We start from the raw sequence: 22,185 nt of genomic DNA, 5'->3' as shown, positions 1-22,185 counted from the left end.
TGGTCATCTTACCAAAAGCAATCTACAGATTCAATGCAATCCCCATCAAAATTCCAACCCAATTCTTCATTGAGTTGGAAAGGGCAATGTGCAATTTCGTTTGGAATAACAAAAGACCTAGAATAGTGAAATCTGTCCTCAATAATAAGGAAACATCTGCAGAAATCACTATCCCTGACCTCAAGCTATATTACAAGGCAATTGTGCTAAAAACTGCATGGTACTGGTACAAAGATAGGCACGTGGATCAATGGAATAGAATAGAAGAAATGAGCCCTCACATATATGGTCACCTGATTTTTGACAAAGGAGCTGTAAACATTCAATGGAAAAAGGACAGCCTCTTCAACAAATGGTGTTGGTCCAACTGGTTCTCAGCATGCAGAAGAATGAAAATAGACCCTTTTTTATCCCCTTGTACAAAGCTCAAGTGCAAGTGGATCAAAGATCTCCACATTAAACCAGGTACACTGAAAGTATTAGAAGAGAAAGTAGGGGAAACCTTAGAACACATAGGAGAATATTTCCTGAACAGAACACCAATGGCTAGTGCTCTAAGGTCAAATATCGACAAATGGGACTTAATGAGATTGCAAAGTTTCTGTAAGGCTAAGGACACCGTCAAGAAAACAAAACAGCAGCCAAAAGATTGGGAAAAGATCTTTACGAACCCCACATCAGATAGAGGCCTAATATCCAAGGTACAAAGAACTCAAGAAGTTAGACACCAGAGAATCAAACAACCCTATTAAAAAATGGGGTACAGAGTACATTGAGCTCCATAGACAGCGCCAGGGCAAGCGAGAGTCGGACGGGCACTGGGCGACTCTGGACCTCGCGGAGGAAAATCAACTAAACATGGGCAAAGGAGATCCTAAGAAGCCGAGAGGCAAGATGTCCTCATATGCATTCTTTGTGCAAACCTGCCGGGAGGAGCACAAGAAGAAGCACCCGGATGCCTCTGTCATCTTCTCAGAGTTCTCCAAGAAGTGCTCAGAGAGGTGGAAGACCATGTCTGCTAAAGAAAAGGGGAAATTTGAAGATATGGCAAAGGCTGACAAGGCTCGTTATGAAAGAGAAATGAAAACCTACATCCCCCAAAGGGGAGACCAAAAAAAAGTTCAAGGACCCCAATGCACCCAAGAGGCCTCCTTCGGCCTTCGTCTTGTTCTGTTCTGAGTACCGCCCAAAAATCAAAGGTGAGCATCCTGGCTTATCCATTGGTGATGTCGCAAAGAAACTAGGGGAGATGTGGAACAACGCTGCCGCGGATGACAAGCAGCCCTATGAGAAGAAGGCCACCAAGCTGAAGGAGAAGTACAAAAAGGATGTTGCTGCCTACAGAGCTAAAGGAAAACCTGATGCAGAGAAAAAGGGGTTGGACAAGGCTGAAAAGAGCAAGAAAAAGAAAGAAGAGGAAGATGATGAGGAGGATGAAGAGGCTGAGGAAGAGGTGGAAGAAGAGGAAGACGAAAATGATGATGATGAATAAGTTGGTTCTAGCACAGTTTTTTTTCCTTGTCTATAAAGCATTTAACCCCCCTGTACACAACTCACTCCTTTTAAAAAAAAAAAATGAAATGTAAAAAAAAAAAAAATGGGATACAGAGCTAAAAAAAAGTTCTCATTTGAGGAATATCGAATGGCTGAGAAGCATCTAAGGAAGTGATTGACATCCTTAGTCATCAGGGAAATGCAAATTAAAACAACCCTGAGATTCCACCTCACACCAGTCAGAATGGCTAAGTTAAAAAATTCAGATGACAGCAGATGCTGGCAAGGATGCAGAGAAAGAGGAATACTTCTCCACTATTGGTGGGGTTGTAAACTGGTACAACCACTCTGGAAATCAGTCTGGCGATTCCTCAGAAAATTGGACATAGTACTACCTGAAGATCCAGCTATTCCACTTCTGGGCATATACCCCAGAGACACTGCAATATACAACAAAGATACATGCACCACAATGTTCATAGCAGCTCTATTTATAATAGCCAGAGCTGGAAAGAACCCAGATATCCTTCAGTAGATGAGTGGATACAAAAATTGTGGTATATTTACACAATAGAGTACTACTCAGCTATCAGAAACAATGACTATGAAAGTCTTAAGAAAATGTATGCATCTAGAGACTATCATCCTGAGTGAGATAACTCAGTCACAAAAGAACAGACATAATATGCAATCACTGATAATTGGATACTGACCCCAGAATGCTCTAAATACCCCAGAAACAACTCACAGACTATATGAAGTTCAAGAAAAAACTAAGGCCAAAAAAAATGAAAATGAAAAACCATTATGCTCAATCTTTACACACCAAGAAAACTTTGACTATTTCCATGTAACTAGTAAGATTTTAATGCATACTATCAAACCTTTAAAAAAACCAAGTACTGACAAAAATGTATTTGTATACTTTTATGCAAAAATGCTTAAAATCTGTACATTTATTTTTGGTTTTTAAAATATGTTCAATTAAAAATAAAAATAAAAATAATTTGTATGATAAAAAAGAAAGTCAGTTATGTCAAATGATGCTTTGCTGGGGCACACAAGTGAAAGTTTGTTTTGCTAAAGCAGACACATTAAAGAATGTTGTCCTGAAGCAGACACAGATGAAAGGATGTTTTGCTATAGCAAACACATGAAAGGACACATGTTGTTTAGAAAGAATATAAGTATGACCCCACAAAGAGTGGGAGATGGAGCATTGCTTTTTGTTGCTCTGCCTCACTAATTTTTGGTAATGACATATAAGTATTGGTTTGCCTTACATTGCTTTGCTGAGTTTCACTAGTGGCAACTTGAATAAGAGAAACTCACCAAAGAACTACTCATGGCTTTCCTGCAGTTTCTTGCTACTATATTGGACTTGAGCCGACTGCCAGGCCTTGCGGTTTCTTCTGGATTGAACTACTGTTGCTAATTTGTGTGTGTTGACTGATGAGTGGACAGGACTACAGCTTCAGATTCATGTTTGGTGTTTGCTGGTGGACTGGACTAAGAACAACAGAGATCAAAACCACCCCAAAGAGCAATCTCTAAACAGGTCCACTTCCCCAGTATCCTAATAACATTTCTTTTCCACTACCTCTGGTGGGTGTTAGGCTAGAGGGGACGTTGAACGCTTATTAGAGTAGGTGTGAAGAAATATAAAACTACACAGGTCAAAAATGGCATGTCCAAGGGGAGTCCCAGAGAGGATCCAGTATTAATAATGTAACAGAGGCCAGACACCTCAAAGCAGACCAATGACTCACTGCAGTGAACATTTGCAAGTGAAGATGTGTGGACAGAGGTGTATGCTGTGGATACACTGTGATACACTGCAGCTTCCACAACGAGATATTTTCTATGCTTTGCTTTGTTTTGTTTAATTTTTTTTGGTCTGTGCATTTTTTATTTTAGGGGGAAATTTGCAAGGGCAGAGGGTAGGTATGAGGGACAGGGAGATAAATGATATTGGGGTGCATAATATGAAATTCACAAAAATCAGTAAAATGATTTAAAAAATAAATAAAACTGGGGTACAGATCTAAACATAGTGCTCAAAAGGTAAAACATGAATGGATGTAAACACTTAAAAATATGTTCAACATCCTTAGTCTTCAGGGAAATATAAATTAATGGTACTCTGGGATTTCATTTTACCCAGTCAGAATGGTCAAAATATATACAACAAATGACAGGTCATACTGGTAAAGATGTGGGAAAAGGGGAACATTTACTCATTACAGGTTTGACCGCATGTTTTAAAGTCACCCTAGAAACCATCATTGTGATTCTTCTGGAACTGAAGAGTAGAAGTACCTCAGGATCTAGCTATACCAAGTATATATCTTGGGCATATACCCAGAGAATTCTTTACACGAGTACAGAAATACTTGCTCATCCATGTTCATTGCTACTCTATTCATAACAGTCAGAAGTTGGAAACAGCCAAGATGTTCATCAACTAATAGAAAGACATTGAAAATCTAGTACATTTATGAAAGGGAATGCTATTCACCTGTCTTAAAAAATATAAAATTTACAATTAAATGGTGGATCTATTAAAAAAAAAAAAAAAAACACCATTTTGAGTGAGTCAAGCCAGACCCCAAAAGATAAAAGTTGTATTTTTTTTCTGTATGTGGATGTTAGCTTTTAAGCCTTCACTAGGAATGCTACAATCTGTATAACCACAGAGGTTAGGTACTTAGTAAAGAACTGAAGGGGAAGGGAGCATCTCCCAAACAAGGGTATGGTGTTTTGAAAAGGAATACCTACCACAAGCTCAAATATTCATATTCTTGGTCTTTAGAGGGTGGTGCTACTTGAGAGAGATTAGGAGGTGTGGCCTCGTGGAGTACCTGTGGTCTTGTTAGAGGAAGTTCGTCACTGGGGGTGGGCTTTGGGGTCTCAGAAGCCCAAGCCAAGCCTTGTAGCTATCTCTGCTTTCTGCTGCCTACAGATGTGAGTGTAGAACTCTGAACCTCAGCTTCTGCAGCACCATTATGTCTGCCTGCTTGCCACTACGCTCCCTGATATGATGACAACGAACTAAATCTCTGAAAGGATAAGCAAGCTTCAGTTAGATGCTGTCCTTTCTAAGAGTTGCTGTGCTCACTGTGTTTCTTCACAGCAATAGAACTCTAAGATGTCAGGGTGCAAGAGTGTGGGGTAGTGCTGTGACAAGCCCGGCCATGCTGCTTGTTGGTGGAATCTGGACTTTGGTGACGTGAATTAAGACAGTGAGTGGAGCTTAATGGGCCATCCTAGTAGGTGTATGGAAGGCAGTGCTGCTGGGAGCAATATCCTGGCCTGACTTCAACTTTGGACTTTTAAACATTTTCAAGATTGTGATGGACTATGGGGACTTTTTAAGTTGGACTAAATACATTTTGCATTATGTTATAGATACAAGCCTATGGGGGGGTCAGGGCATAGAATGTGGTGAGTATAGAGAATGTATTGTGTACCTGTCAATAAGAAATCTATGGCCTATAAGCAAGGATAGGGAGGATTCCCCCCACCTGGCACATGAAGAAAGATAGGTGTGTTGAGAGCTAAGCAATGGTAACCAGCCATGTGGCAAAATTTAGAATAGCATAACGGGAAGATTATTAGAGGATCTGGAACCAACAGCAACAACAGAAAAGGTAGTTCCAGGTGAGAAAAATCCACTAGGTTATCAGGAACTAAAAGAGCAGCATATAAATAGACAACATACTGAATTAAAAATACAGATTCTGCTTAATGATGATACCTTAGGATATTGTCAAACAAGGTTGTGTGTTTCATTTTGTAGAGTTTGGAGAATTGAGATATGTGCACATGGAAATGCACATGCTATTGATGCATGTTCAGAACTCTAATGGGCTTTGGCCTTGAAATCTGAGGATCATTCAGAGAGATTGCATCTCTATTAGCGAGGATGGCTATCTTGGAGGTGCCATGCAGATTAAGGCAGACGAAGTTCAGGCATATGTATCCTTTAGAAATTTTTTTTTAGGTATTGTTACTGACATACCTTAAAATTCTACAGGACAAATTATTGTAGAGAGATCTAACAGGACTTTAAAGAAAAAGCTCATAGAACAAAAAGAGATATGGAAACTCAAAAAGATAGCTTAAATAATGCTTTATTGAATTTACATTTTAAGTGCCAGTGAGACAAATATAATGACCACTAAAACAACCTGGAATATGGAAAAGACTGTGAAATTAGGTCAACATAAGTATATACCCAAACTTCTGAAGGCAGAAAATGTTGCCTTGTGGATGACAATGTGCTCTTGTTTCTTTTTTTTATGATGCATTAAGTAATTTATTTTTCATTATTTTTTTCCATATGTACATCATGCAAGCCTTGATCACAAATGGAGTTCACCATAGTAATCACATGTGTTCATTTGTTAAATATTCTGGTTTCATTATTACAAGGAAAGTATGAACACTGAACAGACCTGCCATCTTCCACAGTGAATGAATGACCTGCAGCTCCCTGGGGTTCCTTCCAGTCTCTTGAGGGCTAGATGTATCTTCTCTTACTGAATCCCGACCTGACAGTCCTCCACTGTATACGTGTTGGGGGCCTCATATTAGTTGGTGATGCTGCCCGGTTGGTGATCCAGTATCTGAGAGATCTCAAGGGTCCAGGCTAGTTGAGACTGCTGGTCCTCCTACAGGGTTGTTCTTCTCCTTAACTTCTTCTAGTTTTTCTCTAATTCAAGTGCAGGGGTCAGTAGCTTCTGCCCATTGGTTGGGTGTAAATATCTACATCTGACTCAGCTGCTTACTGGGTCTTTTGGAGGGTAGTCATGATAAGCCCCTTTTTGGGAGCACTCCACTAATAGTGTCAAGCCCTGGGGCCTTCTTTAAGCTGCATCTTCTTTATTAAGTTTTGTTTAATTTTTAATGTATTGACTTACATTTTTTTATTTTTTGAACAACTTTATTTTAAAAAACAAAGATAAATGTACAAATTTTAAGCATTTTTGCATAAAAGTATACGAATACATTTTTGTCAGTGCTTGGCTTTTTGTTTTTTTCAAAGGTTAGATAGTGTGCATCTTACTAGTTACAATGAGCATAAAGTACATGTAAAACAGGATGTAACCTGTAATTAGTCAAAGTTTTCTTGGTGTGTAAGGATTGAGCATAATAGTTTTTTCTTTTCTTTCTTTTTATCTCTTGAACTTCACGCAGTCTGTGAGTTGTTTCTGGAGTGTTCAAAGCTTTCTGGGGTTAGTATCTAATTATCAGTGACTGCATATTATGTCTGTTCTTTTGTGCCTGGGTTACCTCACTCAGGATGATATTCTCTAGATGCATCCATTTTCTTAAGAATTTCATACAGTCATTGTTTCTGATAGCTAAGTAGTACTCCATTGTGTAAATGTACCACAATTTTTGTATCCACTCATCTACTGAAGGACATCTGGGTTCTTTCTAGCTTCTGGCCATTATAAATAGAGCTGTTATGAACATTGTGGTGCATGTGTCTTTGTTATATATTGGAGTGTCTCTGGGGTATATGCCCAGAAGTGAAATAACTGGATCTTCAGGTAGTACTATGTCCAATTTTCTGAGGAATCGCCAGACTGATTTCCAGAGTGTTTACAACCCACCAACAGATTTACCAATTTACAACCCCACCAACAGTGGAGGAGAAGTGTTCTTCTTTCTCCACATCCTTGCCAGCATCTGCTGTCATCTGAGTTTTGGATCTTGGCCAATCTGACTGGTGTGAGGTGGAATCTCAGGGTTGTTTTGATTTGCATTTTCCTGATGGCTAAGGATGTTGAGCACTTCCTTAGATGCTTCTCAGCCATTCTATATTCCTCAATTGAGAACTTTTTGTTTAGCTCTGTACCCCATTTTTAATAGGGTTGTTTAGTTCTCTGGTGTCTAGTTTTTTGAGTTCTTTATATACCTTGGATATTAGGCCTCTATCTGATGTGGGGTTGGTAAAGATCTTTTTCCACTCTTGGCTGCCGTTTTGTTATCTTGATGGTGTCCTTAGCCTTACAGAAACTTTGCAATCTCATTAAGTCCCATTTGTCGATATTTGACCTTAGAGCACGAGCCATTGGTGTTCTGTTCAGGAAATATTCTCCTGTGCCTATGTGTTCTAAGGTTTTCCCTACTTTCTCTTCTAATAGTTTCAGTGTACCTGGTTTAATGTGGAGATCTTTGATTTACTTGCACTTGAGCTTTGTACAAGGAGATAAGAAAGGGTCTATTTTCATTCTTCTGCATACTGAGTACCAGTTGGACCAACACCATTTGTTGAAGAGGCTGTCCTTTTTCCACTGAATGTTTACAGCTCCTTTGTCAAAAATCAGGTGACCATATATGTGAGGGCTCATTTCTGGATCTTCTATTCTATTCCATTGATCCACGTGCCTATCTCTGTACCAGTACCATGCAGTTTTCAGCACAATTGCTTTGTAATATAGCTTGAGGTCAGGGATAGTGATTCCCGCAGATGTTTTCTTGTTGTTGAGGATGGATTTCGCTATTCTAGGTCTTTTGTTATTCCAGATGAAATTGCACATTGCTCTTTCCAACTCAATGAAGAATTGGGTTGGTATTTTGATGGGGATTGCATTGAATCTGTAGATTGCTTTTGGTAAGATGGCCATTTTTATAATGTTGATCCTCCCAATACATGAGCATGGGCGATCTTTCCATTTTCTGAGATCTTCCTCGATTTTCTTCTTTAGAGATTTGAAGTTCTTGTCATACAGGTCCTTCACTTGCTTAGTTAGAGTCACACCAAGGTATTTCATATTTTTGTAAAAATATGAAACGCTTTACAAATTTACGTGTCATCCTTGCGCAGGGGCCATGCTAATCTTCTCTGTATCGTTCCAGTTTTAGTATATGTGCTGCTGAAGCGAGCACTATGCTCTTGTTTCAACAGGAAAAGAGAACGCATGGAATCCTTCCAAACTAGTAAAAATCAGATATAGCTGGGGAAGACTCCCTGAGGATTTGAGCTGCAGACAGGAAAGGGGAAGTCAAAAGAAAGAACAAGTAGAGCTAGTCCAAGCTCTGAAACTGACTGAGACATGAAAATGTCTCCAGGCAAAACTTCAGCAAAACCTAGCCAATAAACCTTGTTGGCTACAGAATCCTCAAAACTTATCATGGCATCCTTTCGTATGGCATGGATGGAGATATAAATATTGCAGTTTGGTTATATAGTCTAAACTAACTTATAAAGACAGATGTCTTTCACCTGCTTAAAAAAAGAACAAAGAACCATCTTTGATCTGTGCACAATGCACATTCTATACATACTTTACTGCACAAATGTGTATTACTTGTAAGAGTTTCTGTGTTTGCAGAGCAAAAGGATCAGACACCAAAGAAGTATCTCAGGTGATCCAGAATCTGATTGCCTCAGCTGCTGTTTCATCAAAACCTGCTTCCAGAACAGCTTCAAAGAAAACCGCTGACCCCAATTGGTCCAGCATCGTAGACTGTTTTAGTCAGGACTTTAGATAAGCCCTAAACATTCTCAGCATACAAAGACTGGACAAATGCCATGGCTACCTTAATTAAGACTAACCATTATCCCAATTTTGGGGGATGTCCTCAAAAGGAAAACAACACCCCAAATCATCAGGAAACAATCTTAAGAGAACAAACAACACCCCAATTCTTAAGATGTGAGGTAGATCATTTTTGGTCATTCAGTGGATGTTTTTTGTCATTTTAGGAGGGTTAGTTACAAATTATTAATGGTCTTTGTCAAGGAGGAAACAATGTAACAAGGTTAGATTCGGGGATTTCATTTACCTTTCTTTTTCTCTATACTTCATTCTCTCCTAACTTGTGTTAGAGAGAAATGGGGGTGGGGGATGAAAAGAAAGAGGGGGATACAGGCATAATAGGAATAATGGGTTGATTAGTGAATCCACTTTTATACCAAAGAACATTACTAAGCCAAATGTTTACATTGGCACTGACCTTTGTATATACAAAATTAAGGTTATATTTTGTTACATTGGTATAAAATCTTTGTATATTGATACAGATTTAGGATTATATATTGATACTGTCAGACCCAAATTGAGTCTTATTTACTTGAGAATCCCGTGAATGAGATGAGAGATTGGGGATCAATGTAAACGCAAGAGGCTTATTAGTCTAGGCACTGGGATGGCCTACATCCAGAGGAGAGGCAACCTCAAACTTCCCGTTAGTACAGTTTTTATACATTTTGCAAAGGACCGGCTATATCAGTGGTGATTAGGCATGCAAGCATTGGTGGAATCATCTGACTTTTAAGGTGATTGGCTGCTGCTGACTTGAGCTTCATTGGGGTCCTTAGCCCACACTCCAGGGGCCAAGCCATACCTGAATAGGGGTGGGTGTCTAAATAAGGTTGGGACATCTCTTCCAGGGAGGAAGGGCTGCTTGGTGCCCTGGAGACATTCCAGGGACTGTGGCTGGATAAGATTGAAGCATTCTTTCTTGGAGGGGAGGGTTACTTGGTGTCTTGAGGCTGGTGAAAAATTATTAGCCCTTTTCACTATAACATGTTAAGGTTTTGTACCTATGCAACTCATCTTCAAATGCAATATTAAGTTCTAGACCTTTTGAAAGCTGCTATTAACTATTTAATTATAAATGAATGTTTAGGACTGGTAAGAGATCTCAGTGGTTAAGAGCACTAACTGCTCTTCCAGAGGTCTGAAAACAGCTACAGTGTGTGTGTGTGTGTGTGTGTGTGTGTGTGTGTGTGTGTGTGTGTGTATATCAAGAAGGAGGAGGAGGAAGAGAGGGAGAAGGAGGAGGAGGAGGAGGAGGAGGAGGAGGAGGAGGAGGAGGAGGAGGAGGAGAAGAAGAAGAAGAAGAAGAAGAAGAAGAAGAAGAAGAAGAAGAAGAAGAAGAAGAAGAAGAAGAAGAAGAAGAATTGCTTCTGATTTCTGTCTGTGCTGTGAGCTGACCCTATGCCACAGATTTATGTATACAAATCCCACTGGGAGGGAGCTGGTCTCACAGGAGTGCTGAAAAAACCTTGAGAGCACAAATGAGAACACCACTTCTACTGAAATTCTTGGCCTAAGAGGAACTCACCTGGAGCCCTCAGGAAATGAGGATCAGTCTGGAACACGATCCTTTGGTTTCCATCTGTGTTCTGAACTCTCTCTGTTTCCACATCTGCCACAGCTCTCTGTTTCCAGATCCGGATAGAAGAGAGCTAGTCAACCAAGATTGTTGACAAAGAGGTTTACAGAGGGGTCAAGCAACTGTCAGAGACAGCAAAACCAGCTAACACCACAGATAACCAGATGACAAAAGGCAAGTGCATGAACCTAAGCAACAGCAACCAAGGCAACTTAGCACCATCAGAACCCAGTTCTACCACAACAACAAGCCCTGGATAACCCAACACAATAGAAAAGCAAGATTCTGACTTAAAATCATATCTCATGATGATGTTAAAGGACTTTAAGAAGAACATAAATAACTCCCTTAAAGAAATACAGGACAACACAGGTAAACACATAAAAGTCCTTAAAGAGGAAAAACAAAAATCTCTTAGAGAATTATAGGAAAACACAACCAAACAGGTGAAGGAATTAAGCAAACCCATTTAGAATCTAAAAAAATGGAAATAGAAACAAATAAGTAATCACAAAGGGAGAAAACCCTAGAGATAGAAAACCTAAAAATGCGATTGATAGCAATAGACTCAAGCATAACCAAGAGAATACAAGAAATAGAAGAGAGAATCTCAGGGGCAGAAAGTACCATGGAAATACTGATACAACAGTCAAAGAAAATGCAAAAAGCTCCTAACCCAAAACATCTAAGAAATCCAGAACACAATGAGAAGACCAAACCTAAGAATAAGAGGCATAGAACAGAGCAAAGATTCCCAACTTAAAGGGCCAGTAAATATCTTCAATATAATTACAGAAAAAAACTCCCCTAACCTAAAGAAAGAGATCCCAATAAACATACAAGAAGCCTACAGAACTCCAAATAGATTGGACTAGAAAAGAAATTCCTCCCATCTCATAATAGTCAAAACACCAAATGCACAAAACAAAAAAAAATAAATATTAAAAGCAATAAGAGAAAAAGTAATGTATAAAGGCAGACTTGTCAGAATTAAAGCAGACTTCTCAACAGAGACTATAAAAAATAAAAGATCATGCGAAGATGTTATACAGACCCTAAGAGAACAGAAATGCCAACCCAGGCTACTATATCCAGCAAAACTCTCAATTACCATAGATAGAGAAACCAAGATATTTCATGACAAAACCAAATTTATGCAATGTCTTTCCACAAATCTAGCCCTACAAATGATAATAGATGGAAAACTCCAACACAAGGAGGGAAACTACACCCTAGAAAAAAAACAAGAAAGTAATCTTCTTTCAACTAACCTAAAAGAAGATCGCCACACAAACGTAATTCCACCTGTAACAACAAAAATAATAAGAAACAAGAATCATTGGTTCCTAATATCTCTAACCATCAATGTACTAAATTCCCAAACAAAAAGACATAAACTAACAGACTGGATACTTAAAGGAGACCCAACATTTGCTGCATACAGGAAACACACCTCAATGACAAAGACAAACACTATCTCAGAGTAAAAGACTGGGAAAAGAAACTTCCAAGCAAATGGTCCCACAAAACAAACTAGATTACCCATTCTAATATCGAATAAAATTGACTTTCTCCAGTTTCATCAGGACCAGCAGCCTGCCAACAGGTTGCTGGGAGCTCGGAAGAGCTGCAGGAGTGCTCTCCATCCTAAGTGGAAGGATGAGTCAACTTCTTCTGCCCACTGTCCACCCCAGGAGAGGCCACCTAAAACTCAAGGTGCAGGCAGCTGTACTGCCTGGGAGTGTACACTTCTGGTCCAAGGCCAGAACTGGCCCAGGTATTCAGGACTGGGCTCTGCCATCGGAACTTACAGCCTACCCTGAGAGAGGAACACCCAGGAATAATCTCCCTCTGGAGACCACAGGCCCACAGACTCACAAGAGAGACAAGCTCCAGTAAAACACAACAAGATCACCTAGCATCACCTATAACAAGATGGCAAGAGGCAAATGCAAGACTCTAAGAAATAGAAACCAAAACAATCTGGCAACATCAGAACCCAGTTTTCCCACCACCGCATATAGTGGATATCCCAACTTACCAGAAAAATAAGAGTTAGACTTAAAATCATACTTCATGATGATGATGGAGATCTTTGAGAAGCGCATAAATAACACACAGAAAAACCAGGAGAATACACACAAACACATTAAAGCCCTTAAAAAGGAAACACAAAAGTCACTTAAGAGCTAAAGGAAAGCACCAAACAACCAGGTGAAGAAAGTGAAAACAGAAATAAAAACAATGAAGAAAGCACAAAAGGAGACAACCCTGAAGTTGGAAAAGACATCGGGAGTCATAGATGCTAGCATTACCAAAAGAATACAAGAGATGGAGGAGAGAATCTCAGAGACACAAGATACCATGGAAATCATTGACACAACAGTCAGAGAAAATGCAAAAATCAAAAAGATTCTAACCCAAAACATCCAGCAAATCAAGAACACAATGAGAAGACCAAACCTAAGGATAATAGGTATAGAAGAGGGTGAAGATTATCAACTGAAAGGCACAGTAAATATCTTCAACAAAATTATAGAAGAAAGCTTCCCTAACCTAGAGAGAGAGAGAGAGAGAGAGAGAGAGAGAGAGAGAGAGAGATGGCCACGAACATACAAGAAGCCTACTATAGAACCCCAAATATGGACCAGAAAAGACATTCTTCCCAACACATAATAGCCAAAACAACAAATGCTCAAAACAGAGAAAGATTACTAAAAGCAGTAAGAGACAAAGGACAGGTAACATATAAAGGCAGATGATCAGAATTACACCAGATTTTTCAACAGAGACTATGAAAGCTAGAAGATCTTGGGCTGACATCATAAAGACCCTAAGGGAACACAAGTTCCAGCCCAGGTTACTATATTCAGCAAGACTCTCAATCACCATAGATAGAGAAACCAAGATATTCCAAGACAAATCCAGATCTACAAAGAATAATAGGTGGAAAACTCCGCCACAAAGAGGAAAACTTCACCCTAGGAAAATCAAGAAACTAATTCTCTTGCAACAAACACCAAAGAAGAAAAGCACACAAACATAACTCTACCTGTAACAACAAAAATAGCAGGAAATAACAATCACCATTCATAATATCCCTTAACATCAATGGACTCAACTCTCCAATGAAAAGACATAGACTATCAGATGGATACGTAAACAGGATCCAGCATTTTGCTGCATACAGGAAACTCATCTCAGCAACAAAGGCAGACACTACCTCAGAGTAAAAGGTAGTAAAAGCTCAGATATCTGGGGGCAGGTCCTGAGTCTTGATGGTGGTCACCTGGCCCTCTCACTGGGCCGGAAAGGACTCAATCCCAGAGAATACCATGATATCTGTTCTCTGAGAGCTCCAGGTATTACCTCCCGTGACAGCCGGTAGGGGGTATGTGGCAAGCTCCCTGTGGGCTCAGGCAGAAGAGCGCTTGCAAGGCTGTTCTGGAAGCTCAACAGTCTGCGGGCAGGTCCTGAGTCTTGATGGCGGTCACCTGGCCCTCTCGCTGGGTTGGAAAAGCAGGATGGTATTTTCTAGTTCCATCCATTTGCCTAAGAATTTCATGAAGTCATTGTTTTTAATAGCTGAGTAGTAATTCATTGTGTAAATGTACCACAATTTCAGTATCCATTCCTCTGTTGAAGGACATCTGGGTTCTTATAGTGGAGCATGTGTCCTTGTTATATGTTGGGGCATCTTCTGGGTATATGCCCAGGAGTGGTATAACTGGGTCCTCAGGTAGTAGTATGTCCAATTTTCTGAGGAACCTCCAGACTTATTTACAGAATGGTTGAGTGGTTTTACCAGCTTACAATCCCACCAACAATGGAGGAGTTTTCCTCTTTCTCCACATTCTTGCCAGCATCTACTGTTACCTGAGTTTTTGATCTTAGGCATTCTTACTGGTGTGAGGTAGAATCTCATGGTTGTTTTGATTTGCATTCCCCTGAAATGCAATTAATCAACAAGATTAATAAACCCTTAACCAGACTAACCATAGTGGTACCTGAGGACCCAGCTATACCACTCCTTGGCGTATACCCAAAAGAAGCTCCAATATCTAACAAGAGCACATGTTCAATAATGTTCATAGCAGCCTTATTTATAATAGCCAGAAGCTGGAAAGAACCCAGATGTCCTTCAACAGAGAAATGGATACAGATATTGTGGCACATATACACAATAGAGTACTTACTATTCAGCTATTAAAAATGAGTTCATGAAATTCCTAGGCAAATGGATGGAACTTGAAGTTCCATCCTGAGTGAGGTAACCCAGTCACAAAAGAACACTCATGGTATGTTCTCACTGGTAAGTGGATACTAGCCACCCCCCCCCCCAAAGCTCAGAATACCCAAGAAACCATCTACAGAACTTGTGAAGTTCAAAAAGAAGGAAGACCAGAATGTGGATGCCTCATTCCTTCATAAAAGGGAGAACAAAACAGGGGAGTAAATACAAGGTCAAATTGAGAATCAACGATCGAAGCAAAGATATACAGACACTACCTCACCTGGAGAACCACCCCATAGGCAGCCACCAAACCTAAGCAGTATTGTCGATGCCACGGAGTATTTACTGGGAGGAGCCAGATATGGATGTCTCCTCAGAGGCTCTCCCAGAGTCATATAGATACAGATGAGGATTCTTGCAGTTAAACATCAGACTGAACAAGGGGACCCCAATGAAAGAGTTAGAGAAAGGACTGAAAGAGCTGAAAGATTTGCATACTCATGGGTAGAACAACACCATCAACAGCCAAGGCACTGAGGTAGAGAGAGTGATTGGGAGAGGGAGCACCTTCATGGAAGCAAGTTGAGAAGGAGGAGAGAGTGTAGTGGGGTTGAGGGAGAAGGGTATAACATTTGAAATATAAATACAGAGACTATCCAAAAAAATGAAAAAAAGGAAAAAAATAAACTAAATAATTTTCTCTATAATAATTGACTTTCTACCAAAAGTTATCAAAAAAGATAAGGAAAGACATTTAATACATTTAATAGGAAAAATCCACAAGGATAAACTCTCAGTTCTGAACATCTAAACTCCAAATGCAAGTGAACCCATATTCATAAAAGAAACTTTACTAAAGCACGAAGCATATATTGCAACAGACACAACAATAGTGGGAGACTTGAACACCCTACCCTCATCAATGGACAAATCATGGAAACAGAACCTGAACAGAGATACAGTGATGAGCATCGAAGTCCATGTTTTGGGAAAGTCTCTACAAGTACTAACCTTAATTCTTGGCTCCCATAATTTCTCTTCTGGATAACTGTTTTTGCTAACTGAAGTATGCCAACCCAGTACATGTTTGTTTGTGTGTGTGTGTGTGTGTGTGTGTGTGTGTGTGTGTGTGTGTGTGTGTGCTTAAAAGCTTACCCCGAGAAGCTACAGTGAGATCACAAATAACCAGTGTAGTCGTTGACCTAATGAATAATTTCTTTTGGCTTGAACCCATTTCTGCATAGTCTCCTCCAATAAATACACCACAATAACATGGGATTAAAATTTATTTTTGAATTCATGTGAAGATTTTGTTGACATTTAGATAGGGATTTGATTATGGATTTCACTGAATCTATGTAGATTGCTTTTGATAGGATGGCCAAGTTAACGGTATCAATCCTACCGGTAGGTTCAGGAGTATGAGAGATTTCTCTATCTTTGGATAGTTTCTTCAATTTTTTTCTTCAATGTCATAAAGTTCTTATTATAGAGGTATTTTACTTGCTTGGTTAGAGTTAACCTAAGGTACAATTTTTTAAGCTGTTTCTAAAGGTATGTCTTCCATGATTTCTTGCTCAGCCTGTTTGTTATTTGTATAAAAGAAGGTTATTGCCTTTTGTGTATTAATGTTTTTTATTCTGCCATTTTACCAAACATGTTTATCAGCTGGAGAATGTCTGGGTAGAGTTTTAAAGGGCTTTTATGTATAAAATTATTGTGCTGAATAATTTTTATGTAAACTTGACACAGGCTAAAGTCATCTGAGAAAGAACCTCAAGAAAATGCTTCCTGCTTGCAGCTAACCATTGGACTAAACACAGGCACAAATGAAGTAGCAAGAGAAAGGAGCAGAAAGACTTTGCAACCCAGGGAAAGAACAACATCATCAACCAACCAAAACCTCCATAGCTCCCAGGGACTAAAACACCAACCAATGAGTACCCATGGAGAGACCCATGGCTCCAGTTGCATATGTAGCAGAGGATGGCATTGTCTGACATCAATGGGAGGAGAGGCCTTTGGTCCAGTGAAGGTGGGTTTCCCCAGTGTAGGGGAATACCAAGAAATTATGCTGGAGAGGGTGGTTGAGAGAGGGAGCAAAGAGAGGAGGAGAGATCGTAGTGGGGGGGGGATAAGATTTGAAATGTAAATACAGAGCATATCCAATAAAAAAAGAAAAGAAAATGCTTCCATAAGACGGAGCTCTCTGCAAGCCTGTAGGACATTTTCTTAATTAGTGATTGATGAGCGATGGCCCAGGCCATTAGAAAGCAGGCTGAGCAAGCCACAAGGAAAAGGCTAGTAAGCAGCACTCTTTCATGGCTCTACATCAGCTCCTTCCTTAAGGCTTCTGCCATGTTTGAGTTCCTGTTCTGTCTTCCTTCAGTGATAAACTATGATGTGAAAATATTAACCACATAAATCCTCTCCTCCACAACTTGCTTTAGGTTATGGTGTTTTCTCACAGCAATAGAAGCTCTAACATAGACAATCTTATTACCTGAAAAGAAAAATACTTCAGCAGCTTCAGACTGACCACAGAAGCTGACTATGATTTGCCTCATGCTCCAGCTGAGGCATGATTTTGCCAACAGCACATAGTTACTGCAATTGTGTAGCTTTTGAAATTTTAAGAAATTTTCAGAGGGTATATAAATGCTAGGGAGCCAAGAGGTGGGGTTTGCTGTTGGTTGGCTCATTGGGGTGTGAGGCAGTGTGCCATGGCACCTGATAGAACTGATAAGATGCAGAAAAGCTCTGAACCCTGACCAAAACTCACAACTGAGAACGGCAGGAGTGTGAACAACCAGATTCCTGGAACATGTGACCGAGATACTCCACTAGGATTGTGACATAGGGACAACACCTGAATTCCTTCCCCAGAAGTAAGAGTCCCTAACTACTTAGACTGAGCCAGTGGGAAGATCTATTCCTAGATCCAACCACACACACACAAAAAAATATTTATACGGTCTCTGTCCACGAGAAATAAAGTGCATGAGTTATTTCACCAAAGACTGAGAATACCTGTTCTACTGAGCTGCAGCACTTCAGGGAAGAGTTCTCTCTCCAAGCTTTCTTCTACTGGATCTTGATCCTGCCCAACCAGCTGGTGCAAGTGCTTGACTGCAGCTACCACTCTCTGCTCAGTGGCTCTGCCTCATGCTGTGGATAACAGGGGCAGGAGGAGAGGTCTGGCAGCCTGTCTTGCTTGGGCTTCTCCTTGGAAAGTTGCAACCGTTTGCTACTTCTGGCCATGCCTGAGCCCCATGATACCTTTTGCTCCTGCAAAGGATTCTTTGCCAGCTGCACTACCATACACAGATCTGTGCAGATGGCACAGGGGTTTGGTTGCAGTTTGTTAGTAGTAATGCTCAAAGAAGAAACAAGAAGAAGAGAGAAAAGAGTAGATTCGGGGACCTCTTTCCTTTCCTCTCTATCTTTTTTTCCTTCTCCTATCTAAAGATAGGGGGTTGAAAAGCTATAGAAGTATAGAAGAAAGAAGAACCTACAACGTAGCAATGCCAGCTACAAATGACACTTAAATACAGTCCCTCATGTTGCTCTGACCCCAAACACAAATTATTTTGTTGGTACATCAAACTGTGATCTTGCTACTGTTATAAATTGTAATGTAAATATCTGATAGGCAGGACATCTGATATGCGGCCTCTGTGAAAGGAACCCAAAGAGACCATGATCCACAGATTGAGACTTGTTGCTCTAGAAGAATCAAATGTATAGAATGAATACATGCACACACACACACACACAAACACACATGCAAATGCACACTCATACACTCACACACACACATGCACTCACACATGTGCACACACACACACACACACACACACACACACACACCACACACAAAGGGGAATTGCTATGATATCTTACAGGTCATGATGGTCTAGCTCAACAATGGTTGCCTTCCAAGGGTCCAGTGGTTCTTCAGTCCACAAACCTGGATGTCCCGGCAGATCTGTGTTCTAATTAAAACTGTTTTGGAAGTTTTTGAGCTTCTTCCCAGAACAAAGTAAACTTTTAGTCTGAGATCTGAATGAAGGAAGAGGAAAGGGACCTTCCTAGGTCCCTGTTATCACTGATAGTAATGAATCTCCAGGGAAGGGTAGCTCCAGCCAGCAAAAACAGAGAATCTCAGATGAGTCAAATCTGAGCTATGCCTCTTTGCACATCTCTGAATTCCCACAGAGACTAAAGACGATGTCTAATACCCCAGGTCTCTTCTCAGTTCACAGAGACAAAGGGTCTACCGTGATTACTGTTCCCCAGTCTTCTGTGGGTACAATAGGACGGGAAGATCATGTACAGCATAGAAGAGCCAATCACGTGAGCCATCCACTGATGTCTGTCTCCTGAATACAGGAACTATAGGTGCATATTTTACCTTCTCAGACATTGTTCTAGCAGTGACACTTGTGGTTAGGAGCCCTAGCAGTCACCTATGGAGTTGGTAATGCCAGTTAGTAGTCTGGTAAGTATCCAGAGACAACTCACTTCTGGGAGGACTGAGCGGGGGAACATTGCAGGGGAGGTGGGTAGCTGGAAAACCTGAAGGCTTGGTGGTAATGGGAAGTGTAATGGGACAAGCGCTGCCTGATGCATGATTTATTTTCTACATATGTTTCATGTACCTGAAGTCTTAAAAAGTTGTAGCCAAATAATTATAAGAAGTTTGTTATAATGAGATTTGATTTTGTTAATATATAAAAGGAGATGAACACAAAATCTGTGAGCAGATTATATAAGCCGAAAGTACAGATGTGAATAGTGGTAGAAAATGTAACAAAGAAAAACAAAATAGAACTCTGCTGCTTGAAACAAGCTTCACATACATTAGGTGTGCCACTGAGCAACCCTTTCAGCCCTGTATCAAAATCTTCACAGACTGAAAATGACGAAATGGCTGAGAGGTTAGGAGCCCATACTGTTCTGGCAGGGGACCTGACTTCAACTCCCAGCCCCCATGCTGGGCAAGTTCAGCACCAGGGGATCCAACAACGCTGGGCTCTGAGAGCATCTGCCCTCACATGAACACAGCCGTACTCACCCAGACATATACACATAAATAAAAATATAAAAGGAGCTTTTCAAATTAAGAAATCATCATAAATGTTATCTGTGTGGGGCTACAAATGAGTCTTTTTATTCCTCTTACTCTACATTCCTAAACTTTCCATAATGAGTTATTATTATTATTATTATTATTATTATTATTATTATTATTATTTTCTAAAGAGCAACAGTGGCACTAAGGGGACCACTTTGTGGATGTGGTTTCCTGTCCTTCTACCTCGACATAGGCTCCAGGGATGAAATTATGGTTGCAAGTTTCACATATCAAGTGCTGGACTCACTGAGCCCACTGAAAAATTTTATAATGTTGACATATTTGAAAAAATATATTCCCTAAAATATACTATTCTTCTGTTACATTACTCTTACATTATTAGCCTACTCATTTTGGTCATAATGAAAGATCCATGTCCAACCCAAAACTACATATTGGCTATTAATTGTTTTAGTTTTACAAGAAGTACCGTGGGTGTAGTTTTGTTTTTTTTTTAAGCTCTAATGACTGGAATTCAAATGCACTCACCATATTTTCAACAAAAATGCCTTCCATAAAAAGCTTCGTAACCCTTTCATCCATGATGTTGATGAAATATTGATTTACAGGACACAAGATTTGCAAAAGGAAATGTTTAATAAATTTAGGAGAGTATATACAACTTTTAAATGAATATCATAAAATATTATCTGATCTAAATAATAAAAAAATTCCCAACAGAAAAAAAAAACTAGGTTACATACAGAGTTGTTTAAAATCTTTCAGGGTAGAAAATTACCCCAAATTTTATAAGATGATGTCAAAGTTTATGATCTGTTGTTGACTCTATGAGACACCTTACCAGCCTGAGCAACAAGAAGTCCAGGAGCTGAAACCTCTAAAGGACTCCTCCAGCTAGAAGTGTAATGCCCATTCCTCTGTATTTCCAGCCCTGTGCGGTCCTCAGGTGCTCAGAGCTCACAGGCTCTGATGCTGAGCAGGATCCATGAAGGACCCCAGCAGAGGTGGGCGGAGCCATGGAGAACAGCTCCTCTGTTACTGAGTTCATTTTGCTGGGGCTGTCAGATGCCTGTGAGCTGCAGGTGCTCATCTTCCTGGGCTTCCTCCTGACCTACTTCCTCATTCTGCTTGGAAACTTTCTCATCCTCATCACCCTTGTGGACAGGCGTCTTTACACCCCCATGTACTATTTCCTACGCAACTTTGCTGTGCTGGAGATCTGGTTCACCTCTGTCATCTTCCCCAAGATGCTAACCAACATCATTACAGGACATAAGACCATCTCCCTGCTAGGTTGTTTCCTCCAAACATTCTTCTATTTCTTCCTTGGCACCACTGAGTTTTTCCTACTGGCAGTGATGTCCTTTGACAGGTATGTGGCCATTTGTAACCCTTTGCGATATGCCACCATCATGAGCAAAAGGGTCTGTGTTCAGCTTGTGTTTTGCTCATGGATGGCAGGATTCCTTCTCATTATAGTTCCCAGTTCTATTATATTTCAGCAACCATTCTGTGGCCCCAACATCATTAACCATTTCTTCTGTGACAACTTTCCACTTCTGGAACTCATATGTGCAGATACAAGTCTGGTAGAGTTCCTGGGTTTTGTTATCGCCAATTTCAGCCTCCTGGGCACTCTGGCTGTGACTGCCACCTGCTATGGCCACATTGTCTATACTATCCTGCACATCCCGTCTGCCAAAGAGAGGAAGAAAGCCTTTTCAACGTGCTCCTCTCACATTATTGTGGTGTCTCTCTTCTACGGCAGCTGTATCTTCATGTACGTCCGGTCTGGCAAGAATGGACAGGGGGAGGATCATAACAAGGTGGTGGCATTACTCAACACTGTAGTGACACCCACACTCAACCCCTTCATCTACACTCTGAGGAACAAGCAGGTAAAGCAGGTATTTAGGGAACACATAAGCAAGCTCCTAAAGTTGAGACAGACATGAAGAAAAAAACTCATTGCAAATTTGCCTGAGTCTCTGCTAATGAAACTTGACGGTGGTAGCCAGTGGTTTTATCCTTGAAGGCAGTTTTGTGTAATGTGCTCTAATATACAATCGTTTCTGACATGTACCATAAGCATCTATTCCATTTCGTTCAGAGAAAACACATATTCCAATATAGCAGTACCGTGTGTGTTACGTCCTAATATTTCAGACCTTACCTTGTATATAAATTTTATAATCTCCTCTTTCTTAAATGCTGAGAATGAACT

The 22,185-nt window shown here is 40.2% G+C and overlaps 1 protein-coding gene and 1 pseudogene across 2 annotated transcripts; both read left to right on the top strand.

The window, feature by feature from the left end:
• Positions 1-858: 858 nt before the first annotated feature.
• On the top strand, positions 859-1,492 carry LOC308428260 (high mobility group protein B1-like; annotated as a pseudogene). The gene has a single exon. The product of its transcript is annotated as a high mobility group protein B1-like (transcript).
• Positions 1,493-20,977: 19,485 nt separating this feature from the next.
• Positions 20,978-21,916, top strand: OR6J1 (olfactory receptor family 6 subfamily J member 1; the record flags this gene model as incomplete). The annotated part of the gene is made up of 1 exon (XM_080926331.1): positions 20,978-21,916. One exon carries the CDS (start codon positions 20,978-20,980, stop codon positions 21,914-21,916), a length of 939 nt encoding a protein of 312 aa, XP_080782457.1.
• Positions 21,917-22,185: the final 269 nt, after the last annotated feature.

This window comes from Micromys minutus (assembly GCF_963924665.1).
Source record: "Micromys minutus genome assembly, chromosome: 12".
In the NCBI taxonomy this organism is placed as follows: domain Eukaryota; kingdom Metazoa; phylum Chordata; class Mammalia; order Rodentia; family Muridae; genus Micromys; species Micromys minutus.
This window is presented reverse-complemented; position numbering and strand designations above follow the sequence as displayed.